The sequence below is a fragment of the Diachasma alloeum genome, unplaced genomic scaffold (genome assembly GCF_001412515.2).
Source record: "Diachasma alloeum isolate Michigan unplaced genomic scaffold, Dall2.0 Dall_scaffold_00214, whole genome shotgun sequence".
In the NCBI taxonomy this organism is placed as follows: domain Eukaryota; kingdom Metazoa; phylum Arthropoda; class Insecta; order Hymenoptera; family Braconidae; genus Diachasma; species Diachasma alloeum.
The window spans coordinates 2,136,744-2,159,501 of record NW_021680379.1 but is presented as its reverse complement, the minus strand read 5'-3'; the positions used below and the strand labels follow the sequence as shown (position 1 = coordinate 2,159,501).

At 37.9% G+C, this 22,758-nt stretch overlaps 4 protein-coding genes across 6 annotated transcripts; 1 reads left to right on the top strand and 3 right to left on the bottom strand.

Moving 5' to 3' along the window:
• Window positions 1-393: 393 nt before the first annotated feature.
• Window positions 394-3,576, bottom strand: LOC107037182 (sulfotransferase 1C4). The gene is made up of 6 exons (XM_015255585.1): window positions 3,509-3,576; window positions 3,211-3,434; window positions 3,059-3,155; window positions 2,685-2,986; window positions 2,005-2,105; window positions 394-831 (listed from the first exon to the last, which is right to left on the bottom strand). Exons 2-6 carry the CDS (start codon window positions 3,425-3,427, stop codon window positions 526-528), a joined length of 1,023 nt encoding a protein of 340 aa, XP_015111071.1. The 5' UTR covers window positions 3,428-3,434; window positions 3,509-3,576; the 3' UTR covers window positions 394-525.
• A 669-nt stretch (window positions 3,577-4,245) lies between these two features.
• Window positions 4,246-8,506, bottom strand: LOC107037175 (sulfotransferase 1C4). Its single transcript, XM_015255576.1, has 5 exons — window positions 8,112-8,506; window positions 7,944-8,040; window positions 5,717-6,018; window positions 4,855-4,955; window positions 4,246-4,695 (listed from the first exon to the last, which is right to left on the bottom strand). The coding sequence occupies exons 1-5, from the start codon at window positions 8,323-8,325 to the stop codon at window positions 4,399-4,401; spliced, it is 1,011 nt and encodes a 336-aa protein (XP_015111062.1). The 5' UTR covers window positions 8,326-8,506; the 3' UTR covers window positions 4,246-4,398.
• Window positions 8,507-10,435: 1,929 nt separating this feature from the next.
• Window positions 10,436-20,245, bottom strand: LOC107037225. The gene is made up of 4 exons (XM_015255658.2): window positions 19,959-20,245; window positions 13,020-16,667; window positions 12,196-12,367; window positions 10,436-10,928 (listed from the first exon to the last, which is right to left on the bottom strand). Exons 2-4 carry the CDS (start codon window positions 16,665-16,667, stop codon window positions 10,705-10,707), a joined length of 4,044 nt encoding a protein of 1,347 aa, XP_015111144.1. The 5' UTR covers window positions 19,959-20,245; the 3' UTR covers window positions 10,436-10,704.
• On the top strand, window positions 20,147-22,676 carry LOC107037226. Of its 3 annotated transcripts, none has more exons than XM_015255661.1 (3): window positions 20,147-20,215; window positions 20,541-20,685; window positions 21,684-22,676. In XM_015255661.1, exons 2-3 carry the CDS (start codon window positions 20,683-20,685, stop codon window positions 22,239-22,241), a joined length of 561 nt encoding a protein of 186 aa, XP_015111147.1. In that variant the 5' UTR covers window positions 20,147-20,215; window positions 20,541-20,682; the 3' UTR covers window positions 22,242-22,676. The 3 variants fall into 3 exon arrangements, with proteins under 3 accessions (XP_015111147.1, XP_015111145.1, XP_015111148.1); XM_015255659.2 differs by lacking the exon at window positions 20,147-20,215 and adding an exon at window positions 20,350-20,471; XM_015255662.1 differs by lacking the exons at window positions 20,147-20,215; window positions 20,541-20,685 and adding an exon at window positions 20,741-20,761.
• The last annotated feature ends 82 nt before the right edge of the window (window positions 22,677-22,758 follow it).

Here is a 22,758-nt window from a genome sequence, read left to right as displayed (position 1 = left end):
ATTTTCTTTTTTCACTCGGAGCCAGAGGGTCAGATCTTAAATTTTTCCAGGGGGAAAGTCGACTTTCGCCGAAATCGAATTTTTCAGCCGGGTGAACGTTGATTTCGACTGTTTAAGCGACGGGCTATTCAGAACTCTCAAAAGTATGTGAAAAAGTGTAAACTAAAAAAGGTTTTTTTTCAAAAAAGGGAGAACTGAAAAAAAATGTTTTTCACCCGGAGCCAAAGGGTCAGATTTTCGGTTTTTCCAGGGGCAAAGTCGACTTTCGCCAAAATCGAATTTTCTAGCCGAGTGAACTTTCAAAAAAAAATTCTTTTATTAAAATTTCAAGGCATGCTTGGAACACTTCTATATCATATTCAATTTTCATCGAAATCGAAAAAAGGCGGATTGAAATAGATGGAACGACCCCGCGGCAAGTAATTCCAGTAATGATCAACGATTATCGGCAAACCGTGACTCTTCCTTTTTTGTTTCTTGTATTCATCATTTTCTCCACTAGAACCGGAGCAATGTATTTTGTCTTCACAGAGTGAGGTCTGAAAATTTGAGGTGATTCACTGTCCATTCATCAAATTTCTGGGACATTACGGGGGTCATGACAGCCTTCCACTGATTCACTTTACCACTGCGCATGAATTTTCCGGGTTCAGTGGTGAGGTCGAATTGTTTGATGTATGCTATCCATCCCTCTTTGTTCACTGCTGGATTAGCCTTCATTTTTGAAAAGCTCAGGTGATCCACGAGGATATCCAGGTTCTCGGGAGGTGAAAGGCAGAGTGAAGTTTTTCCCAAGAATTCTGAGGTTTTTTGAATTATTGATGGTAAGTCCTTTAACAAAAAGTAATTGAAATAAGCTCATTCTATCAGTAGGAAACTTGCATGGAGCTCAGTTTTCCCTAATTTTTCTATTCACCCATTCTACATGACTCATAGACAGAGCTAAACGAAAAGAATTATGGAGAAATCTTGCCTAGATATTTTACAATAATCGATTGAAAATCAGACGTTTTTAAAACCTATTATTTTGGCCATGACGTCACAAAGCGGCATACAGTAGAGGCTTCATATAAGATACCTCGCGCTCCGGGTGTTCGAGGCCTACCCCCACTCTCGGGACTTTTATCACCTCCCGAATGTTTATGTTCCGTGGGCTTCTTATAAGATACCTATGGCCCCGGTCATTTTTCAACGGGAAGAGAATAGTTATAAGAATCAAACGGGAGGACTGAACGAAGTGATCATGAGTCTAATGACCTTAAGAGGGGGGTCACACCACTTTTTTCAAGTAATAAAAATATACATCGATTTTTTTTCACTTTTCCCATCTAGAAATCGTAATTTTTAGTCTGTGATTATTCTCGAGTCCACCAACAATCCCTCAACGTCAGATGCCATTCTATCAGGCGGGGTTATGTTTAGAGAGAGAAAGAGAACGCGAGCGATACCAATTCAAAACATTGAACACATATAAATTGATTAGTTATCGATATTCATTCAGTACAATTGAAAATTTCATTGAATTCAGGCGCAACGAGCGAGGTATCTTATTTGAAACCCGCTGATCCCTATTTTTCACCTCTCTATGGAGGCGCGTAGTGGGGGCACAGGGGTTCCCGGAATTCCACTCTCCTACTGTCCCTACGGTATCTTATACGAAGCCTCTACCGTAGTAATACTGGGTAGCGCTACGTTGGTCAAATGTGGGGGAAGAGGGGAGTAGCCGTCATCCATTGGATGAGATGAACGTTAAAATTGGGTTAGGTTGGCCCAAGCCATTCTGTGATTGGTCCAACATGAGGCCATTGTGACGTCGTTAGCGATTTCAAAATGTTTGAAATTTTCAACGTTCGACCATCAATTATTAATTAACGAGCAATATTTTTCATGTTTAGAAATGAAAAATTAATCGTTCGATGTCGCAACTTGACAGCAAAAATTTGAAGAAAAATTATACAAGTTCCTGATCTCGTCTCAAAAAACGAAAAAATTAGATATTCGTACTGATTTCATGTCTTCATATTTCAGCCATAACATTTTCTGCTGGGGATCATTCCGATTGTTCCAAAATCCCAGAATATGGCCCCAGTATGGACAGCACAAAACTGAAACAAAGGCGGAAAATTTGTACAGGGTGGCTTAGAACTGTCGGGAAATATTATGGAGGTACATTACGTGGGGGGGGGGGGGGGATTTGAAGACGAAAAGCGTAATGAAACTTCTGTCTCCAACACTTCACAGTAGAGTCTCCCTAACTTCACCACGTCGGGGCTACAAATTCCATGCACGAAATGAGCGCTTGCGGACATCCACACTCTGTCGCTAGAGGGGCGTCGTCCAACTAGAATGCGGGAGCAGAGACTGTTTACTGCGCATTCACCAAGCGCAGAGGGATACACGTATATCACTCACACACGTTTGGGGTGCTCAGAGTAAGGGAACACTCTCCCCACTGTCGCTGATCACAGGGAAGTTGGAGAGCAGAGAAGTTAGGGAGACTCTACTGTATTAATGACTTATCGATTGGAAATTCTATTGAAATGCATAGAAGATTTTTTAAGAGAAAACATGAGGTTTAATTAATTTTGTTGGAAAAAATAAATATCTGTTGAGCTTTCAATTGAAATCTACTCAATTATGTTATGTTAAACATTTACCGAGCATGTAATGATTGCAATACATACGTTTGTCAGCTAGAAACAGTCTGCAGAAGAGTTCGAAATCACCTCGGTACCCTCCCAAGAGTTTAGAATGATGGAAGAAAGATATACACGTGTCCTTGGGATTTCTCCAGATGTAAATAATTTTGGCATTCGTTTTTCTCTCCCGAAGATCGCGAGGAAGAAGGTGAAAGGGTAAATGGGTTTTTATGAATCTCGGGGAGGCACGCGACTCGCAGAATTCAAAACTGGTCACTGCAGATTCTTTTGATTTTTCTTCAGGATTTTTTTTTTCGAAGGCTGCGTAATCGAGAACGGCAGCCTTTCTGCAGGAATTCATTATTCAATTATTCGGTGTTTTTCAAAATATATTTTCATTTTTATTCATTTTCACTCACTCGAAAAATGGAAAACGCTGAAACAAGTCTACCTTCGCACCTTCGAAATTAAGATCATTCCCTAGGCACCAAACCATCTCTTGTGTCCAAGTGGTCCCTTATAATTTTAGATTTGTTAAATAATTCATTCTTGGAGACATTATTACACTCACCAGCTTTGGGAAAACTGCAGACCCACACGTCATCATCCCGAATTTCAAAATTTTCGATCTCATCCGCAAATTTAGTGAAGTGTTCCGGCAAACGCACCCCTCTCACACTAAAGAATTTGCCGGTGAATTCAATATTGAAAAATTTCTCCCACAATTCCTCGAAATCCTCAAAATCTTCCACGTCTTCAGCCTTCTTTCCTTCCAGTGGTATCGACATTTTACTGCTTTTGACGTTTTTATTCAGAAAATAAAGAAATTATTGTACTTTCTTTTAAACAGTAGAAAAGTTATTGCATACCATTTTTTTCATTAAATGATGAATTCAAAGTTATGTTACAAAGTGAATGAGATATGTCGAATATGTCGGTGCAGGTGGTTATTGCTAATCTACACAAAATGGGCCACGCAAATAATGATAAAACATTCGTAAGCAAATTAATTTAATCATTGTGCAAAGTGATCTTATCTCTAAAAATGCGGACGCTAAGGTGCATTTCATTTCATATACAGTAGACTCTCGTTATAGTCGCATTTCCCCTCATGTAGTTTTGCCGACGTTCCAGCGCTGCCCCCACTCTGCTACCACACAGCCGCTGGAGTGAACACTCCAATGTTTTTAATGGAATATGGGTGTAAGTGAATAAATAAATGTTGCTAAACAATGAGATACTTTATTAAAATCTCTTTATTTGCACGAGGAAGTCACGTCTGTAGTAGAGGACCGCTGTCCTGAGACTAAAAGCAATAGCCAAGTGAAAAATCTCACTGGGAAAACGAAAAGCAAAAATAATAAAGTTTTACTTTGGCGAAGGAGACCTCAAGTGTATACCATGTGTATCTTTCCATGGTGTCCTGTTTCGTAATCTGTAGCATAGACAACTGCATACAAAATGCGCGCTCACACCACTTATACAAAGAGATAAATAGACTGAATTTCTCAAGAATTTTTTTTATCGTTATTTTACATCGCTTCGACCTGGTTACGATATGCTGCGATGATGATCAAGACTTTAATAGTATATTTCGTTACGAGTGCGGAAAAGAGTTTTTTGGCTCGTGGGGGGGTTAGAGCACGAGCCGAAGGCGAGTTATATAATCCCACGAGTCAAATTGGGATTATTGAGAGAACCATCCTGGAGAGTAGAGTTTATTAACAGGGGGTTATTAAAAATTTTTCTATCATATCATTTAAAGAGTGAGGTCTGAAGACTTGAGGTGATCCGCAGTCCACTGATCGAATTTCTGAGACATTTCGGGGGACATCGCAGCCTTCCACTGGTTTAGTTCACCACTTCGCATGAATTTTCCGTCTTCAATGCAAAGATCAAATTGTTTGATGTAAGCTATCCATTCCTCTTTGTTCACTGCTGGATTGTTTTTCATTTTCGAAAAGCTCAGATGGTCCATGAGGATTTCCAGCTTCTCGGGGGAGAGTGTGGGTTTCCTCAGGAACTCTGAGGTTTTATGAATTACTGATGATAAATCCTGCAATAAAAAGTAACTCGAATAGATTTGTTGGACTTCGTCATTCAATCAAATTGAATTATTAGGCTTTGAGAATCCAGTTGATTGAAATGTAGATCTTCTGTTGCATTCATTCATAAAATTCTCATAAGAATTGTTATAGACTTTTCAGTTCCTTACCGCTTTCATGTCTTCATACTTCAACAATAGCATCTTGTGCTTTGCATCATTTTGATTATTCCAAAATCCAAGGATGTGATCCCAATATGGACAACAATACACTAAAAAGCAATTATTTGAATATCATTTACTTTTTTCTCTCGGATCTTGATGATTAAGGTGTTTCGTGTGAAAAGTGAAAATAATGAAAAAAAAATTGGCAAATTCATGAGAGAAATGTCTGAGTATGCTGCATCACTGGGAATTTTTGCACATTTTTTTCAGATCTCACTCTCAAGAAACGAAATAATGAAATTTGGATATTTTTGTAACTCCTCTAGTTATAACCTCCGAGGTTACCCCACTCTCAATCAGGGAAATTTCCATAGCGCCCAAAAAAATAATGAACTATTGAGGAAAAACTAGTGCGTGATGAATCAAATCTTTTTTGAGAATACGTATAAGTTTCAAATTTTTTTCAGATTTTATAAGAACAAATAAAGTTTCAGAAGTTTAGTGTTTGTTAGTTGAACAAATAATTCGAAAAATCATGAGTTTCCGAGCAATTACGCCTTCACGCGCAGGCGCGCGATTCAAATGTCAGTGAGCATCGTGGGAAAGGTATCGCCAAGCGGGAGGAAAATGTGTCCTTTCCGCCCGCCGTGGCGAAAAAATTATTTGACACCCATAGGTGATGAAAAAAAAATCAACCAATCTGATAAATAAAATCAATATTCAAAAAATGTTCAAATGCACACTTAAATAGTTACTTGAAAATTTGGAAAGTTTGGAAATTTTTTTGTTCAATAAGACTCCCCTTCCGTTTCACCCCCCGGTGATCTACACACGAAACACCTTAAAGTCAAATTATTGCAGTACATACGTTTATCAGCGAGAAACAGTTTGCAGAATAATTGAAAATCCCCTCGGTACCCTTCCAGAAGTTTAGAATGATGGAAAAAAGATATGCAGGTGTCCTTGGGATTCCTCCAGACGTAAATAATCTTCGCATTGGTTTTCCCTTCGCGAAGATCACGGGGGAGAAGGTGAAAAGGCAAATGTGTTTTTATGAATCTAGGGGAGGAACGAGTGTTGCAGAATTCTAAGCTTGTCATTGCGTGTTTCTTTGATTTCTCCTCAGGTTTTTTCCTTCTGAAGGCTGAGTAATCAACGACAGCTGTTACTCTGCAAGCATTCATAGTTTATTCCATATTTCTATTGTGTGCCAGAATGTGACATGCAAAAATATTTCATAAAAAAACGCACTGAATTAGCTGGAAAATTTTATTACATTGGTTGTTGGTTTTTGCCCGATTCTATTGGAAAATTCCGCAGCTCATCTTCGTGTTTTTTCGATACAAACTTTTACTAGAAAACATTCTGTGGATAAAATGAATAGAATTTAACTTTTCTATAGAACTTATTTTATTGAAATATTTTCTATGGAAATTCCTTGGCTCAATTCATTTCATGTTTTGTCGTTTGTGATAAATGAGGGTAACCCACAGAAAGGAAGAAATAGTATATTTCGTAACGGGTGCAAAAAAGTGTTTTTTGGCGAGTGGGAGGTTTCTATCACGAGCCGAAGGCGAGTGATATAATCCCACGAGCTAAAAAATATTTTTTCACGAGTTACGAACAATATTTTTCATCACAATATGTGGCGGAAATTGGACTTTAAGGCACGCGGAGCATGCCGAAAAGTTCACTTTTCGTCACAGCGTGATGAAAATGTATTTTTATGTAAAATTTCGCCGAAAAATGGGTGGATTGACATCACATACGGTATGGCTGAATTCGTCTCATCAAGCGGAATAACTTTTGGGGAGCGGAGGAGGTGAACATTTTGGTTACTATTTGAAAGAAATGCATCATAACTGACAATATGAAAGAATACTCGAAATTTACTTTGTATCAGTTATCCCCCTTGCAACCCTATAACTTTCAATTGAAAAATTTCTCGATTACTGCTCACTTTCAAGAGTTATTTGACCGTACACTTTTAAATGAGACACTCTGTATATTCATTTCATTTTGAACGCTTGATCATTGAAATTTATTATAGTATAGGTCGTTGCAGAATGCAGTTCATGTTTTTTTCTTGGAGATAAATAATTTTGATCTCTCTGTGTTATAAAAATCCAAGTCGACCTCTGATAATAAAAATTTGGTACTCGGAATTAAAACTCCAAAATTAAGGATCATGAGTGTCAGAATAAAGGTCACGAGGGTCAGATTAAGGGTTAGGTGGGCCAGATTAAGGGCTCAAATAAGGGTAACAAGGTTCAGATTAAGGATCCTGTATATGCATTTCATTTTGAACGCTTGATCATTAAAATTTATTATATAGGTCGTTGCGGAATGCTGTTCAATTCAATTTTTCTCTTGGAGATAAGTGATTTTGATCTCTCTGTGTTATAAAAATCCGAATCGACTTCTGATAATAAAAATTTGGTACTCAAAATTAAGACTCCAAAATTAAGGGTCAGAAGGGTCAAAATAAGGGTCATGAGGGTCAGAATAAGGCCATAAAAATCAGAATAAGCGTCACGAGGGTCAGGTTAAGGGTTATGTGGATTAGATTAAGAGTTGCAAGATGCAGGGTCACAAGATTAAGGGTTACAGCGGTCAGATTAAGGGTAACAAGGGTCAGATTAAGGGTCTAAATAAGTGTCACAAGGATAAGATTAAGGATCCAAATAAGGGTCATAGGGGGCCAGAAACTAAGGGGATGTTGTCAAAAGCCAAATCGACTTTTGGTGATAAAAATATGGTGCTTGAAATTAAGACTCCAAAATTAAGGGGCAGAAACGAAGGGTCAAAATGATTGTCACAAGGGGGTTGGCGAGCAGTGCGAGCAGGGGACGTAGCCCCCTAGTAAAAATATGAAATTCGATTGTTCTCTAAAATACTTCCTATTATCCATTCTCAATCTAAAAATACGAAATAAAGCTGTGGAAATCTTCAATAGAAACAGCTATCAGAAAGCTATCAGAATACTCAAAATAGAAATTCAACAGAAATCCGATAGAATTTTATGTCGAATTCGCTGGGATTTTTCAAATAAATTTCTTCGTGTGTTGTTCCGATATTTTTTTAATGGCACTCACTCAAAAAATGGAAATCGTTGGAACAAATCTGCTTTTGCACCTTCAAGATCAACATCGTTCCCTAGACACCAAACCATCTCTTGCGTCCAAGTGGTCCCTTAAAATATCGATATATCAAATCATATCCAGCAGAGATTCGTTCAATTGTCTAAAAGTTATTGCACATACCACCTTTGGGGAAGCTGCAGACCCACACATCATCATCCCGAACTTTAAAATTGTCAATCTCATCCGCAAATTTGATGAAGAGTTCCGGGAGACGCACTCCTTTTATACTGGCGTATCTTCCCGTGAATTCACTGTTGAAAATTTGCTTCCACAATTCGTCAAGATCTCCAAACTCTTCCTCGTCTTCAGCCTTTTTTTCCTCGGGCATCGACATTTTAACTTTGCACTATTCTTTTATTTTCCAATAAATTCCACTAGAGGAAATGCTTACAAGTAACTTGTGAGTGAAAACTGAAATCCTATTCTAATAAATCTAAATCCTTTCGTGTTATTGTCAGCCTCAGATCCACGAGTTGTGGAATGAATGGGAGGGACAGATTTATCTGAGAACAGATGTTCCGTCCAATCAGTCATTCCACAATCTTCACAACTGAGTCACGTGGGGTATGATAACACTTTCACAAGGAAATAAATTGCATGTGTACTGCAGATAGATGTGCTGGAAGCAATGCAGGAAAATGGCATTCCATAAGATATCTCTTTTTGCATTATTTTTGCTTCCGAATGAAAGCTTTGTAACCGTTCCATTTTCACATTCTCTAATTTTGATTGGAAATTATGTAGAATGGTCTGAGACGTAAAAATACAAAGCTTGACGGCCACGTCTGTCAATTGTTGGATTATCCGGCTCAATTTTAGAGAAATGATTGAATGAGATTATAAATGCAATTTGTAGAAATGGAAATTGAGCAATTAAGTGACTAAAGTAATCTCAAAATATCTGAAATTTTGTAAGATTATAGGTCTTAAGGTATATCCCTAGAAAACACGTTTTTCTTAAGATTGACCCCATTTTTGTCATAGATAATCTTTACAATAGTTCCCAGCTATTGAAAAAATGCTAACTTCCAATACTAATCCATGATAGACTGATAAATTCCGAATAGGGTAAATTTTTTGTAAAATTTTGTATTACATAGTTTCTGCGATATTCAACTCAAAAACGGAAATTTCGCAGAAGCATTCCTTATTTGATTTAAAAAATGAATTAACAAATAATTTCTTATTTGATTCAAACAGTTATTGTTGCCTGGATCAACAATACATGAGAATAGAAAAACTCAATAACTTACGAGAATGCAATAAATTAAGTTATTCACAATTTTTTTCGGGAAATTCATAGGGACTAACTTTTTGGTGCGATTGTCTTGAGATATACCTTAAGGGACTAATTAGTGGACTAACTGTGTGTTTTTAAATCGTTTTTAAATGGTGTTTTTAAATCGTTTTCGCAAACGTCAAAATTCGCCCAACAAGTTGAGAAATTCCCACAATTGGAGAACTATGAATTTGTACAATGCTTGCACCGCAGATATATATTTTGTGCTTAATCACTAACAACGTGTAAATATTGTTCATTATGTTATGAATCAGTATTGAGAAATTCATATTTTTTAAATATCGTCTCAGTGAGTAATAATTAACAATTAAAAAAAATATTATTTATCTTATCAGAAATTACACTTGAATATTTTAGAATGGTCATTCAATCAATAATCAAATTAAAAATATTTTCTAATACTTATATAATCAATAATGAAAACTGAAATATTTTCATAATTCTGTTAATGGGCAATTTTGAGCGTCAAAATATTCATTACTGTGATAATTGCCAATGATTATCAAAATGTCATTCCCTATGATGATAATCAGAAATAAAAACTTTCTATTACCCAATTAATCAGTAATTATGGGTACACATTATTCAACACTCATTTAATTAATGATAAAATCGATCTCATTAATTGAATATTTTTAGGGAAGAGCTAAAATAAGATACCGAGTTAAAATGGACAATGAACAAAAAATTAGCAATTAGGTAGTTAGGTCCGTCATACGGCGATCATTTTTCCCTGAAGAAGAGAATTTATTCAGTGTCACATTTCGCGCCGTGAGAGGATATAATTACTACGATAATTAAATGATAATGAAAAATGATTTTATTTCCATTACTCATGACGAAAAAAATCGGGATTTTCGGTTTTTCATTTTTCATTGATATGATAATGAAAATAAATTTTGTACCGTTATTCATTGATAAATTATTTGTTTCTTTTTTCATTTTCATTTCCCATTAATATCGCAATGAAAAATACAATTGGTATCATTATTCATTACGAAAAAAATCATTCAATTTTTTTCATCAACCATTGAGATGGTAATGAAATATTAATAATAAAAATTATTTTCTTGCCGGTCTCCGGTGCCAGATAATGTGAAATTCGTGGAAGACCATCCACGTACAAGATTCATTAAAACCCATCTTCCATCTCATACTCCTTTATTAAAAAACTTTATTCCAACCGGAAAATACATACATATTTTATCGTCATAAAAAATATTTCAGTCTATGCTCTAGCGTCTATTTAAAACTGGAAGGTCACTCGCGAATACAGGAACTACATATTTTAAAAAACCAACACACAATAAAACTATGACGCTCGGTGAGCATTATTTCGGTGGGTACTCATCTAATTTGCATCATCGCTTCGATTTATCGTTAAATATCTCCATCTCAAACAATCCTACATCGTTATAAATTCGATATAACACTGACGCTTTGCGACAGATCAACCTCTCCCCTAAGAACTTTCTGCTGCAATTTCTTGCAGAATATCTTGGCCATGAGGTGATTTCTCTTAGCAGCCTCTTCTTTCTCCTTCTGGCGGCGTTTGTTCCTCACCTCATTGAGCCTCAGGTACCGATGACGTAATCTCATTTTCATCTCCTCATCGCTTATTTTTTTCTGACTCTTGGCTGGAAAAAATGATGACACATTGTACTATTAATTAAGGCATCCGAATCATTTAGCAAATATCTGAGAAAAGGATGGGTGCAAAAAATTCACGAAAAATAAGCTTTTTTTAAACTGTTAGTAAATGACTCCCGAAATTGAAGCAACTTCCGCAGTAAGTATATGGGAGTAGAAGGAAAGGGACTACAGAATTGAAATTTTGAGAATATATTCTCTGAGTGATTACAAATATCCTCCCGAAGTCCCAAAACGCTGAATCACGTAGATTTTTGAGGAGAAAATATGAAAAATGTGTCATTAACACAGAGTCTTATGGCCCCACTTTTTCAAAAATCACAAAAAAATAATCGACAATGGAATAAAAATCCAAACGGTTCACGAATAGAACCGTATATATTTCAGGAACATATCCCGACAATTTCATTAACCGTCACCACAGGGATTATTTATAATTATTGAAAATATATGGCATAGTTAGGGATTTTAGTTACGTTAGAGTAAACTGATGGCTGAACATGGCAACGTTGAGGGAGATTAGAGTGGGCACGACGGAGGCGATCGTATGAACTCAGCCAAAGCATATACTATAGATTCTATAGTACAGTATAGGATTTTATTCGAACACAAGAATACCAACTGCGTCGAACAAAAATGCGTGGTTGTCAAATCTTCCATGAAAATTTTTATTGTTAAAAAATTCAGATAAATAATATTCTGGAATAAAAATCATTTGGAATTGATTAATCATGAATAATAAGTGTAAAGAAACCTAAACGACGAATTTTCAATACACCCGTGAACTTTACGTCACTTCATTCTTTTTTTTCAAAGCATGCAGCGGAGTGTCGGAACCTTTGATATTTTCCCCCACTTCATAGCCCCAAAATTTACTGCGGAAGTTCCTTAAGGTAAAAAATGTTGAAATTTTTAGCAACTTAAAATTTGGAATTGACAATTTTCAACAAGAGGAAGACGAGGACTCCCCAACCAGAGATTGGCAATAATCATTAATTCCCCAATATTTACCGAAATAATTATTTATTATTATGATTAGTCATCAATGGGTATCAAAATCGATCCACTAAACTGATCAATTGGTAATTTCAGGAGTGATACCAATTGTCGATTAGTAAAATAATTAGTAATTCTTGGTCCATATTATTCATTGCTTGATTAATTGAAATATCATCCCCTCGAGTTATGGATTATCCGAGTAATCAAATAATATTAATTGTAATTTATAATTATGCCCATTTTTATGGAACTTACCAGTAGTTTTAAAATTTCGTGGTGACGCAATTAAACTACTCGGTGAAGCCATGGCAAGAAATTGCATTCTTTTCTCCTTCTTCAACTGTCTCAACTGCGATAACTCTGACATGTATCTCTTCCTGGTCTCGACCTTATCAACGAATTCCGGCTTATTTTTAGTTAAATAATCCTGTCGGAAAAAAAGAAAAATTAGGTAAATAAATCAATTTTTATTCTAGATCATGAGTGATGACAGATCTCTATCATTTCCAATGTTAAAGTATCTCTAAAATTCTAACTGAAAAAATTAAGTTTTCGAGGAATTGACTGACCGATAAAAAGTTGATTTGACAATAATTTCTCTAATTTTAATTGCTTTCATTTTGGAACCCTTTTCATGACCTTCCAACATATGAAGATGAAAATGATGTTCCTGATTATCCGACGACTTATTCCGATATTTCAAGTGATCTAAATCTATGCGAAAAAATGAAAACGAATTTGCTTTGAACGATTACAATGATTCCATTCAGACCCATGCGGAAAAATATATATTCTGAAAATTATATATTTTATGTATGGAATTGGCCTGATTTATATACAAAAGTTATATAAAATATAAATTTATATAAAACATAAAATAAATATGAAACATATAAATTTATATTTTATATAAATCTTATGTATATTCGAAGAATACATTAAATTGGCCTATATTATATATAATTTATATATTTTTCCACGGGGAAAAGCTATAGTACTTTTAAAACTTTTTCCTCGAAAAACCAAAAAATATTCCCACAAAAATCTCCCCTTGAACTGAATAAAAATCTGAAACCGACCTTTAACTGAGGCTGAGGAGTTCCACAATAGCAATCCTCAGTCTTACAAGAGTGCCCATCCTCAGTAGTCGTCTCCCCCCTCGAAGAGGATCCCCTCCTCCCCTGTGGGCTCCTCCTCCGCGTATCCTTAAAATTCAACTCATAAGCAATCGGTTTGACGTAACTCAAATTACACTGGCATGTCTTATCAACAGACGTGTAGACAGTTCCGCAGGTACGACAGCTCCTCACTTCCTTCCCCTCCTCCCTCCTATCCCTCTTCTCGTCATCCCTCCGTGAATTCTCATCGCAAGTGCACTCATCAGACTTCCCTCTCTGCTCATCAGACTTCCTTCCGCGAGTCGTCCCCACATCGTTCCCAGTGTTTTTATCAAAAAACCTCTCCCCATCCCTCTCAGACCCCACGATATCCCCACCACACCTGCACCCCCTGCAATGTCCCTTCAATTTCGTCCCAGTGAACTCATCCTGATACTCAGTCACATTAAACTCAGACCTGCACTTGTCATTCAACCTATTCTTCACTTCCTTCTTCGTGTCCGAGTCCTGGCTGACCCTCTCAACAGGTCTCCTCTCCTCACTCCTCCTGATCCTACTCATCTCAACGACTTCCGAGGACGAAGAATTCGGTCTCCGACACTTGCAGGCGCCCTTCTTATTCCCGTGAAGAAGACAATTCCTTCTGGGAGACCACGTGGGCGAGGGATCCCTAGAGGACTCAGGCGTCTCCGTCTGCGCACAAGCGTTCAAGACCTCCCTCCCAGCACTCCTCATCAGCCCCTCCATTCCCTCGACAATTCCCCCCTCATCGCTCTTGGAGAAGCCTTTACCCCCAGTCTGAGTGCAGCTATTCTTCTTCCTCGATGTCTTCTCCCTCCTCTCCGCCAAATTTCCATGAGACGACCACTCGTCGTTAATCCTCCCCGAGTAATTCTGATCAGAATCATTCTTCCCCTCGTTCCCACCCTTCCTCGGAGAGCTCTTGGACCCCTTGTATCTCTTCGGCTCCTCCAGGAGCTTCTTAAGATTCGACAGATGATTGATTTCGTTACTGATCCACACCAGCTGATTCTTCTTCTCCATCTCGACGTAGTCTATCAGCCTCGTTGTCGCCCCGGCCCTGTAGTTGCACCTCTCGAGCTCAAATCGTCTCTCAGACATGGTCGTGGGGAGCCTCCAGTCCATCTTATCATCTCCCCCTCTTGTTCTTTCAGTCGTGGTATTCGCGCTTGATGGCGTCTTGCCAACAGATCCAGTCTTGTTCTCTACCTTGCTCTTGTACGTCATCTGCTGGGGGAGAAAGCACTCAGAGCTCTCGCTCTTCTCAGTGTCCAAAGGGACCTCTCGTTGGAGGTGACGATGTCTGTCTTCACTCCTCAGGCCCATCCTCGCTTTCCTCCCGTCCTGCATGCCATCTGTTCTGTCCGTATGTCTCCCCTCAAACAAATCGCTGTTCTCGCTGCTTGCCACGAGCTGAATCATCTCCTTCAACACCCTAGAGTTATCCTGAGGCTTCTTCGAGTAGGACGAAGTCTTCCGCGGCTTCCAGTCCTCAGAGGACTCCTCAGTACTGTTTGATGGCTTCTGCTTCTTAGCTAGGGCCTGAATGATCTCAGTCCTGTAGACTTTATTCCGAGCGTTGTCTGGATTCCAGGGGACTGTCTCCTCCAGGTCGTGGGATATCTTGTCGTCCGTGTACTTGGCGGAGACAAGTCTCTTGATGACATGATGGATCAGTCGTTTCTTCACGTGCTTGTCGCACTTGTTGGCGTCCACGAGACTCTTCAAGATGTTCAAGCTTCGTTCTAGGTCTTGGAGGAGACTGTCAGACTCCCCCCAGAGCTTTTCGTCGAGGCTTGATGATGTGTTTGGCATTGTTGAGTGAGATCGCCTGGTGTCCACTGAGGACACGTGAGAGGTGCTCTCACCAGGGACGTTCTGGTAAACGTGACCTGGAAAGTACTCGAAACTGTGAGAGGCTCGACCTGCATCTGTCTCTGATGGTGTGTCTGAGGAGGTTCTCTCTGATCGAGAGTCCTTTTTACTCCGGGTAGAAGCACTTCCCGAGTTCTTTAGGATCGACTGGGGATGCTGGGAGAGACTGCTGATTCTCTTTGGTAGTGGGGGTTTGTCATCTTCTTGGGGAGGTGATGAATTGTTTGAATTGCTGGAGAAATTGTCTTGTTGTTTTGGTAGTTCTGGTGATTTATCCTCCTCGAGAATAGAAGACACTTGAATTCCAATCGATTCCTTCCGCAGTGACTCCTGGAGATTCGTCTGAATGTCCTTGTCACAGGTCAGGGGTTTATTGACGATGGTTGCTATCGAGGAAGTGGAAGCAAAGTTCAAGGGGGCTTGAGACGCTTTGCCCTCCTCATTCTCTCGTAAATTCAATTCACTCTGACTTCGTTTGAGGGAAATCGTCGTCAGGGGCATGGCCAGAATGTTCATCGAGGCGCTTTTCTTCATAGAAGAATCCTGAAAGCCCTTGAGATCACGAGGCTTCGGGAATCTCTCAGTTGTGAATTTGGATTTTCCTGGTTGAGATGTCTTCGGGGTTTCCACCAGCTCAGGTGTTTTCTTTCCCTCAAGTGATTTTCTGGGGACCAGGGACTTTACGGGAATCTCTTCGCCTGCAGTGACTTTTCCAGTGATGATACCTGGGAGATTGGTCTTGACTATTGGAGTTATCTCGATCTCTCCTTCGGACTCAGAGGCATCGTTGATCATTCGAGTGGAATGAGCGTCTGGTTTCGATTGTCTACGAGTGGATCTCGAGGGGGAATTGTTCTGGGTACCTCCAGGGTCCACAGTGGAACCAGTCGTACCTTCGGGGTCCAGTCGAAGGGCTGCGGAGCACAGGCCTCTCGCTAGCGCCATTCGTTCAATTGTACAGAGCATGTTTCGATCCTTCTCTTTGCTCCTGGGGAGGGCGTTGTATCCAACGTCTGCTCCACTGTCCCATTCCAGGGGCTTGTGGGAGGTGATACTCGATGTTGGAGAGGCTGCTTTGACTTCTCTGTCAGCAGCTTCGAGGGAGGAATTCTCCTTTCGGAAGTTGCCCCTGTCCTCGGAGATGATTTCAGGGTCTTGCAGGGGGTTTGTCTTCTCTTCCGGCTCTGGAGTCGCTCCTGTCGACTCCAGGGGGTCCTGATAGGTGGGGGGGAGGGGGTCGGAGGTTGTTCCTGAGGGCTGACCGATCAGGGGGGGACGCGCCCATCGTCGCCGTTCCCTCGGGATCTCTGCGATTAGAGAGGGTTTCTCGGGATTGATTGGGTGCTTTCGAATTTGGTCCCAGGGCTTCGAGGACTCTGGGGGCTTCAGGTAGTTCTTGTAGGCTTCATTGCTGAAGGTGGAACCTGGCATTGAGAAATATCGGTCCAGGTTCGAGGACTGAGAGTACTTGTGGTAGTACTCCATCACTTGAGAGGAGAGGGAACGCTCGATTATTTTTACAGAGGCCCGGGGGTGCGGGGCGGGGAGGTGGGTGGAGGTGGAGGTCGAGGGGATGTCTTTGGAGGGGGTATTGGGGTCTGTGGGGTAGAGGCGCAGGGACTTTTTCGGGTGGGAGGGACGCTTGCGGTGACGCTTGGAGGACTCTAGGTCCAGGAGACGGTCCTCACAACTCGAGGCGGAATCGTAGTCCATCTGGAAGAGGTATCCGGGGTTCATGATTTCTGGGGCAAATGATGACGGGTCGTTCATTGAGAACTTAATAATAGAGAACATACATTTTTTTCAAATTGATCAAATTCCCCTTTCAATTTGTTCTATGGGTCATAAAAAAAATATTCCATGGAAAAAAATTTGATTTTTATAGGGATTATTAATGTTAATAATGAGTTGAAAGTTGATCGCTCGAACGGGGCACTCGGACGCTGATACGTCATAGCACGGCAGTCACACTAGGCTGCTAACGTACGAGAGAGACAGCGCGCGTCGGCTCTGTCGACTCCCGCTACGAGAGTGAGTGAGAGGCATAGCGACTACAGTGCTGTGACATCACAACCCACTCGAGGCGCCCAAAAAGTGCACTTTTCAATCAACGATTTCTCATTGAAAAATACGAATTGGACGGTTCAAAAAATTATTGGGGAGATTGTTACAATTTCTAGATTAAGAAAAAAAAATACGTATGTTCCCTATTGGTTAACGTATGATTGAGCGATTGATAAATTTAGTATTTGTTCATTCATTGGAGGTTATTGTCGTTTATGAGTTCATGGACATTAAATGAATATAAATTAATCAATACAAATGGGGATCGAAAGGAAATTCGACTTTTGTTTGGGGTAGGGATGGGCGATGTTTGTCGATTAATCGAAAACAGATTTTTCATGCCCAAACATCGATGTTGTTGACCAAGCTAACAAAATTTTTAATTTTTTTTATCGAATAATAATGTTGATTGATTGATTTAACAATTACACTTGACGAAAAATAAATGCCGCGGCTATTCGCACTACCACATGCAGCGTGTCGCACGCAGAAATTCATACAAGGCCCGAGTGCAGGAGCGGGTGTATCGAAATATAGTGCAGATGTTTCTAAGGATGATTTCCCAACCAGGGGAGACTCCTAGACCGCACTGGACAATGTTGTCACAACTCTGGTTTTAAACTCTGCATTCAAAGTTAAAAATCAGAGTTCATAACAGAGATGTCAGACAAGATGTGAATGTTTTTTAATCCCGAATGCAAGAGCGGGTCTCGAAATATAGTGCAGATGATTTTAAGGATGATTGGTTGACACGCTGCGTATTGTACTATTGGCCGACCCATATATGAATTTTTACGTGTCACACGCTGCATGTGGTAGTGCGAATAGCCACGGCGAAAAAAAAATGACAGAGATTTTATATCTATATGGATGGAACTCCATTTCTTTTGGCAATTTTTGTCCCACCTTTACTTAAATCACTAGAAAAATAATAAAATAGTTTTTTTATCAAAGAATCAAAGAATTTTCGTGATGTCTTTTGTAGGAAAGGTGGGAACATGAGTGAGTTTCGAGGGATAATTAAAATGAGTTGTTTGTTCTAGTGGATAAATAGAGATTTATGTAATTCGGTGCCTAAAATCAAACGATTTTGGTAACGTTCTCTTCTCAGAATTATCCCATTTTGTCCCATTCTTGTCTGGTCGCAATAAAAAATTAAGAATCTTTTTTTTTATTTCTACCTAAAATGGACGGAATTTATAGAATTTGTACATAGTTTTATTTTTCATTGCAATAATGAAAGCGCATAAATTCAGTTTCAAAGTTTTGTTTCAAAGAGTTTTCCTCCATCAGTATTCTGAGTCCATTTTGCTCCACTTCTTCTCAAATCATTCTAAAAATAACGAAATACCACTATTTTTCTTAATGAAAGAATATTCGTTATATTTTTTTGTAGGAAGCATTGTAAAATGAGAAAGCTTCGAGGAATAATTAATATGAGTTGTTTGTTCTAGTCCATAAATAGAGATTTATCTAATTCTGTGTCTAAAAGCAAAATATTCTGGTAAAGCTCACTTCTCTTCGTTCAAAATTAGACCCGATTCATCCCATTTTGCCTCATCGTTTTCTGATGTGCAAGAAAAAATGAAGAATCTTAATTTTCATTCCCAGCTAAAATACTATTATTTTTCACAGCAATAATGAAAGCTAATAAATTTTGTTTCGATTTTGTGGTTTAAGGAGGCTTTTCTCCATCGGAATTCTGATACCATTTTGCCCCACCCCTTCTCAAATCGTTCTAAAAATAACAAAATACCACTTTTTTTCTTACTGAAAGAATTTTCGTGGTGTTGTTTTTAGTCAAAAAGACGAGAAAATGATTGTGAGTTTTAAGGAATAATTAATATGAGTTGTTTGTTCTAGTTGATAAATAGAAATTTATCTACTTCACTGTCTAAAACCGAAATATTCTGGTAAAGCTCACTTCTCTTCGTTCAAAATTAGACCAGATTTGCTGATGTGCACTAACAAATTAAGAAACTTGATTTTTATTTCTAACTAAAATCAAAGGAATTTGTAGAATGTATATCTAGTATTATTTTTCATAGCAATAATAGAAGTGAATAAATTTTGTTTCGATTTTGTGGTGTATGGAGGTTTTTCTCCATCGGCATTCTGATAATATTTTGCCCTACCCTTTCTGAAATCGTTCTAAAAATAACGAAATACCACTGTTTTTCTTAGTGAAAGAATTTTCGTAATGTCATTTTTCTTAGGAAAGATGGGACAATGATTGAGAGTTTCGAGTGATAATTAATAATAGCCATTTGTTCTAGTGAATAAATAGAAATCTTCTTAATTCTGTGTCTAAAACCAAAATATTCTGGTAAAGCTCACTTCTCATCGTTCAAAATTAGACCAGATTTCCTGATGTGCACTAACAACTTAAGAGACTTGATTTTTTTTCCAACTAAAATCAAAGAAATTTGTAGAATTTATATCTAGTATTATTTTTCATAGTAATAATAGAAGTGAATAAATTTTGTTTCGATTTTGTGGTGTATGGAGGTTTTTCTCCATAGGCATTCTGATAATATTTTACCCTACCCTTTCTGAAATCGTTCTAAAAATAACGAAATACCACTGTTTTTCTTAGTGAAAGAATTTTCGTAATGTCGTTTTTCTTAGGAAAGATGGGACAATGATTGAGAGTTTCGAGTGATAATTAATAATAGCTATTTGTTCTAGTGGATAGAGAATAATAAAAGTTACTAAATTCTATTTCAATTTTTCGTTTTAAGGAGTTATTCCTCCATCAGCATTCCGATACCATTTTGCCCCACCCCTTCTCAAATCGTTCTAAAAATAAAATACTGTTTTTTTCTCAATGAAAGAATTTTCGTAATGTTTTTATTTTCAGCAAAGATGGGAAAATGATTGAGAGTTTCGGGGAATAATTAATGACTTATTTTTTCTAGTGGATAGATAGATTTATCAAACCTTTTGTAAAGAGACAGCACCCAAGCTTCGGTTTGAACACGATCAGGTCAGCGTTCCGTCCTCTCCATAGCGTAGTAATGCTCCTATTTACACTCGTTCACAGCATTACAACAGTCGCCAAGTTCCCACAGACACTTTACAATTGAAAATTCACACGGTTTTACGACTTTTTAGGACACCAAACACTCTTCCCGCCCTGCCTACACCGTACAGAAAGCTTGTGCGTCTTGTTTACATCGTCAATGGACTCACAATGGGTAACGTAACCTCGTTTATTTTATTTACTACCAAACGTACTATTCACCCCCACTACCGCCTCCACCGAAATTCTAAGCGTTTCGTTGGTTTTTTTCGGTCACGTGACAGGTCGCCACATTGGAAGGCAGTGACGCGACGAAGTTTAAACTACAGTATTTCTTTATCGATCAAAAAAGAAATTTCCCTGGAGAAAAATATTATTAAGAGGTCGGAATAATTTTTCGGATTTTTGTTGTCATTTTACGAATCCTTTAGGTAACTTTAGATTCCGATCTGTTTTTTATTCAATTTTTTCGGTTCTAAACTTTTGTTTCTTTCTTGAAGGAGCACATGGCGCCGCTAGTTACGAAAAATTACGCAAGGGAAAACGTGAATTTCACTCGGAGTACGAAAATCTCGTTTTGGTGATTGATTAAAGGGGAAAAGTGCCTTTTAGCACGGGAAAGTTCATTGGTTTTATCAACTGATGGTGAGTCAATTATTAAATAGACTTGACATTTATTATTTTCACGAGAAAAGGCAATTTGATAGGTTGGAAAGTAGAGGTTAGGTTTGGAATTATTCAAAACCTTTTCAATTGTAATTATCCTATTTTTCCGATTATTCTATTTTGATTTAGTTTTCTCGGCTTTGAATTCCTTTTTATATTCTCTTCTTCTTCCTATTTGTATTCAATGAGAAAAGATTAATTTTGCATTAGAAAATTAATTATTTTTATTGATTTATGGAGAATAAGTCTATTATTTGTAAAACTAGTCCTTATATTCGAATAGTCTAAAGAATTTTTAAAGTCCATTTCCCATTGTGCAATCAATTTTCTCTATTTTAAGATTTTATTCGTATTCTCAGCGCTACTCCCGAAAAATCGCACAAACAACGCCAACTTATAAATTGAAATTTTCATAGAAAATAACCAAATATTAAACGTTCTGTGATCAAAGAAGAGTGACGTAAAACGGCCTGTCTTTTATCGTCAATAAGATCAACACCTCAGAGTGAAATTGTCTAATTATTCATTTTCAATTTCAATGTATTCTTTTAAACTTTACAATGCGACTTGATTCATCAAAATTAGTTCATTATATCGAGATATTGACGATTAAAAAAGACTCACTCGTCTCCCGTAATTAAGAAAAGAATGCGATTTTCATAATTGAATTTGTCAAAAAATTGTTCCTTACGAATAATTAATTGCAAGTAAATTTAAAAATTGTCGACGTACTTAAAAAATTATGATTTTCTCACTCTGAAATTGCACAAAAATTGAAGAATCTGATTTTCATAATCAAATTTATCAGAAAATAGTTCCTCATGAATAATTAATTGCGAGTAGATTTAAAAATTGTCCTGACATCCATAAAAAATTACGATTTTCTCATTCTAAAATTGCAGAGTACATTTGCATTCCTCTTCAGTCCAACGATTGCTGCCATTTCTTGAATAAAAAATCTGAAAATATAATTTTAGATCATGTTTGGGTGGAGGCAGATGTTGAGAGCCTCCCTGAGGCTGTTCCCAGTGAAATCCCTGGAGAGAGCTCCAGTCCTCCCCGAAAATGCTCCTAAGACTCTCCTGCAGACTCTAGAGAGCGAAGGAATCCTGAGGAAATTCTCAACCCAAGTAAATGACAGTCCCCAGGAGCAACCGATCAAGGAAGAACCCCTGACAAAACACCCAATTGCCAAAGTAGAAGCGAAAATGAGGATAATGTTCACCTGCAAAAAATGTGACACGAAAAATTCGAAGACAATGACCAAGTTAGCTTATGAGAAGGGAGTTGTCATCATTCGTTGTGATGGGTGTAAAAACAATCACCTGATTGCTGACAATTTGGGCTGGTTCGGATCAATTCCCGCTAAAAGAAATATCGAGAAGATCATGAAGGATAAGGGACACACTGTGAGGAGACTTCAAGTTTATGGAGCTGATACTTTCGAAGTTGTGAGTAAAGATGAGAACATTGAAATTAAAAAGGAGGAAGCTGTGGAGATAGAGGAAGAAAAACCGCTGCAGATAGATCGGTAATGAATTCACCATTTAGAGAGAAACTGGAAAAACTTGCATTCAGTTTTTGATAAATCCATGGGAGATACGATCATTTTCCGCAGAACCTTTTTTGTAGCTCTTAAAATTATCTACGAAAAAGGTTCGATCAGAAATGTCGACATCTCCTTTAGATTCCGAGATATTTACGAAAAACATCTCGTAATATTGATTTTGGGGAAGATGAAGTGAATTAAATTTTTTGAATCATCAACATCTGCTGAACAGATGATGGAATTTGAATGAGTCAGATCTCAATTTCAAATCTGAAAAAAATCATTAAAAATGAAACAAAAAAGTATAATTTCACTTCCCTTTATATTCGTAAATAATCAATTTAAATATGTAAAAAGTTTCTGTAATTATGATTGTATGTAATGATTGTATAAATTTTTATAGAATAATTCAGTCTATACATTAAACAAATGTGAATGAAAAATGCATTAGATTTTTTGTTATTTTTCCAATTGGCGAGAATCGAAATAATGAAGATAATTTA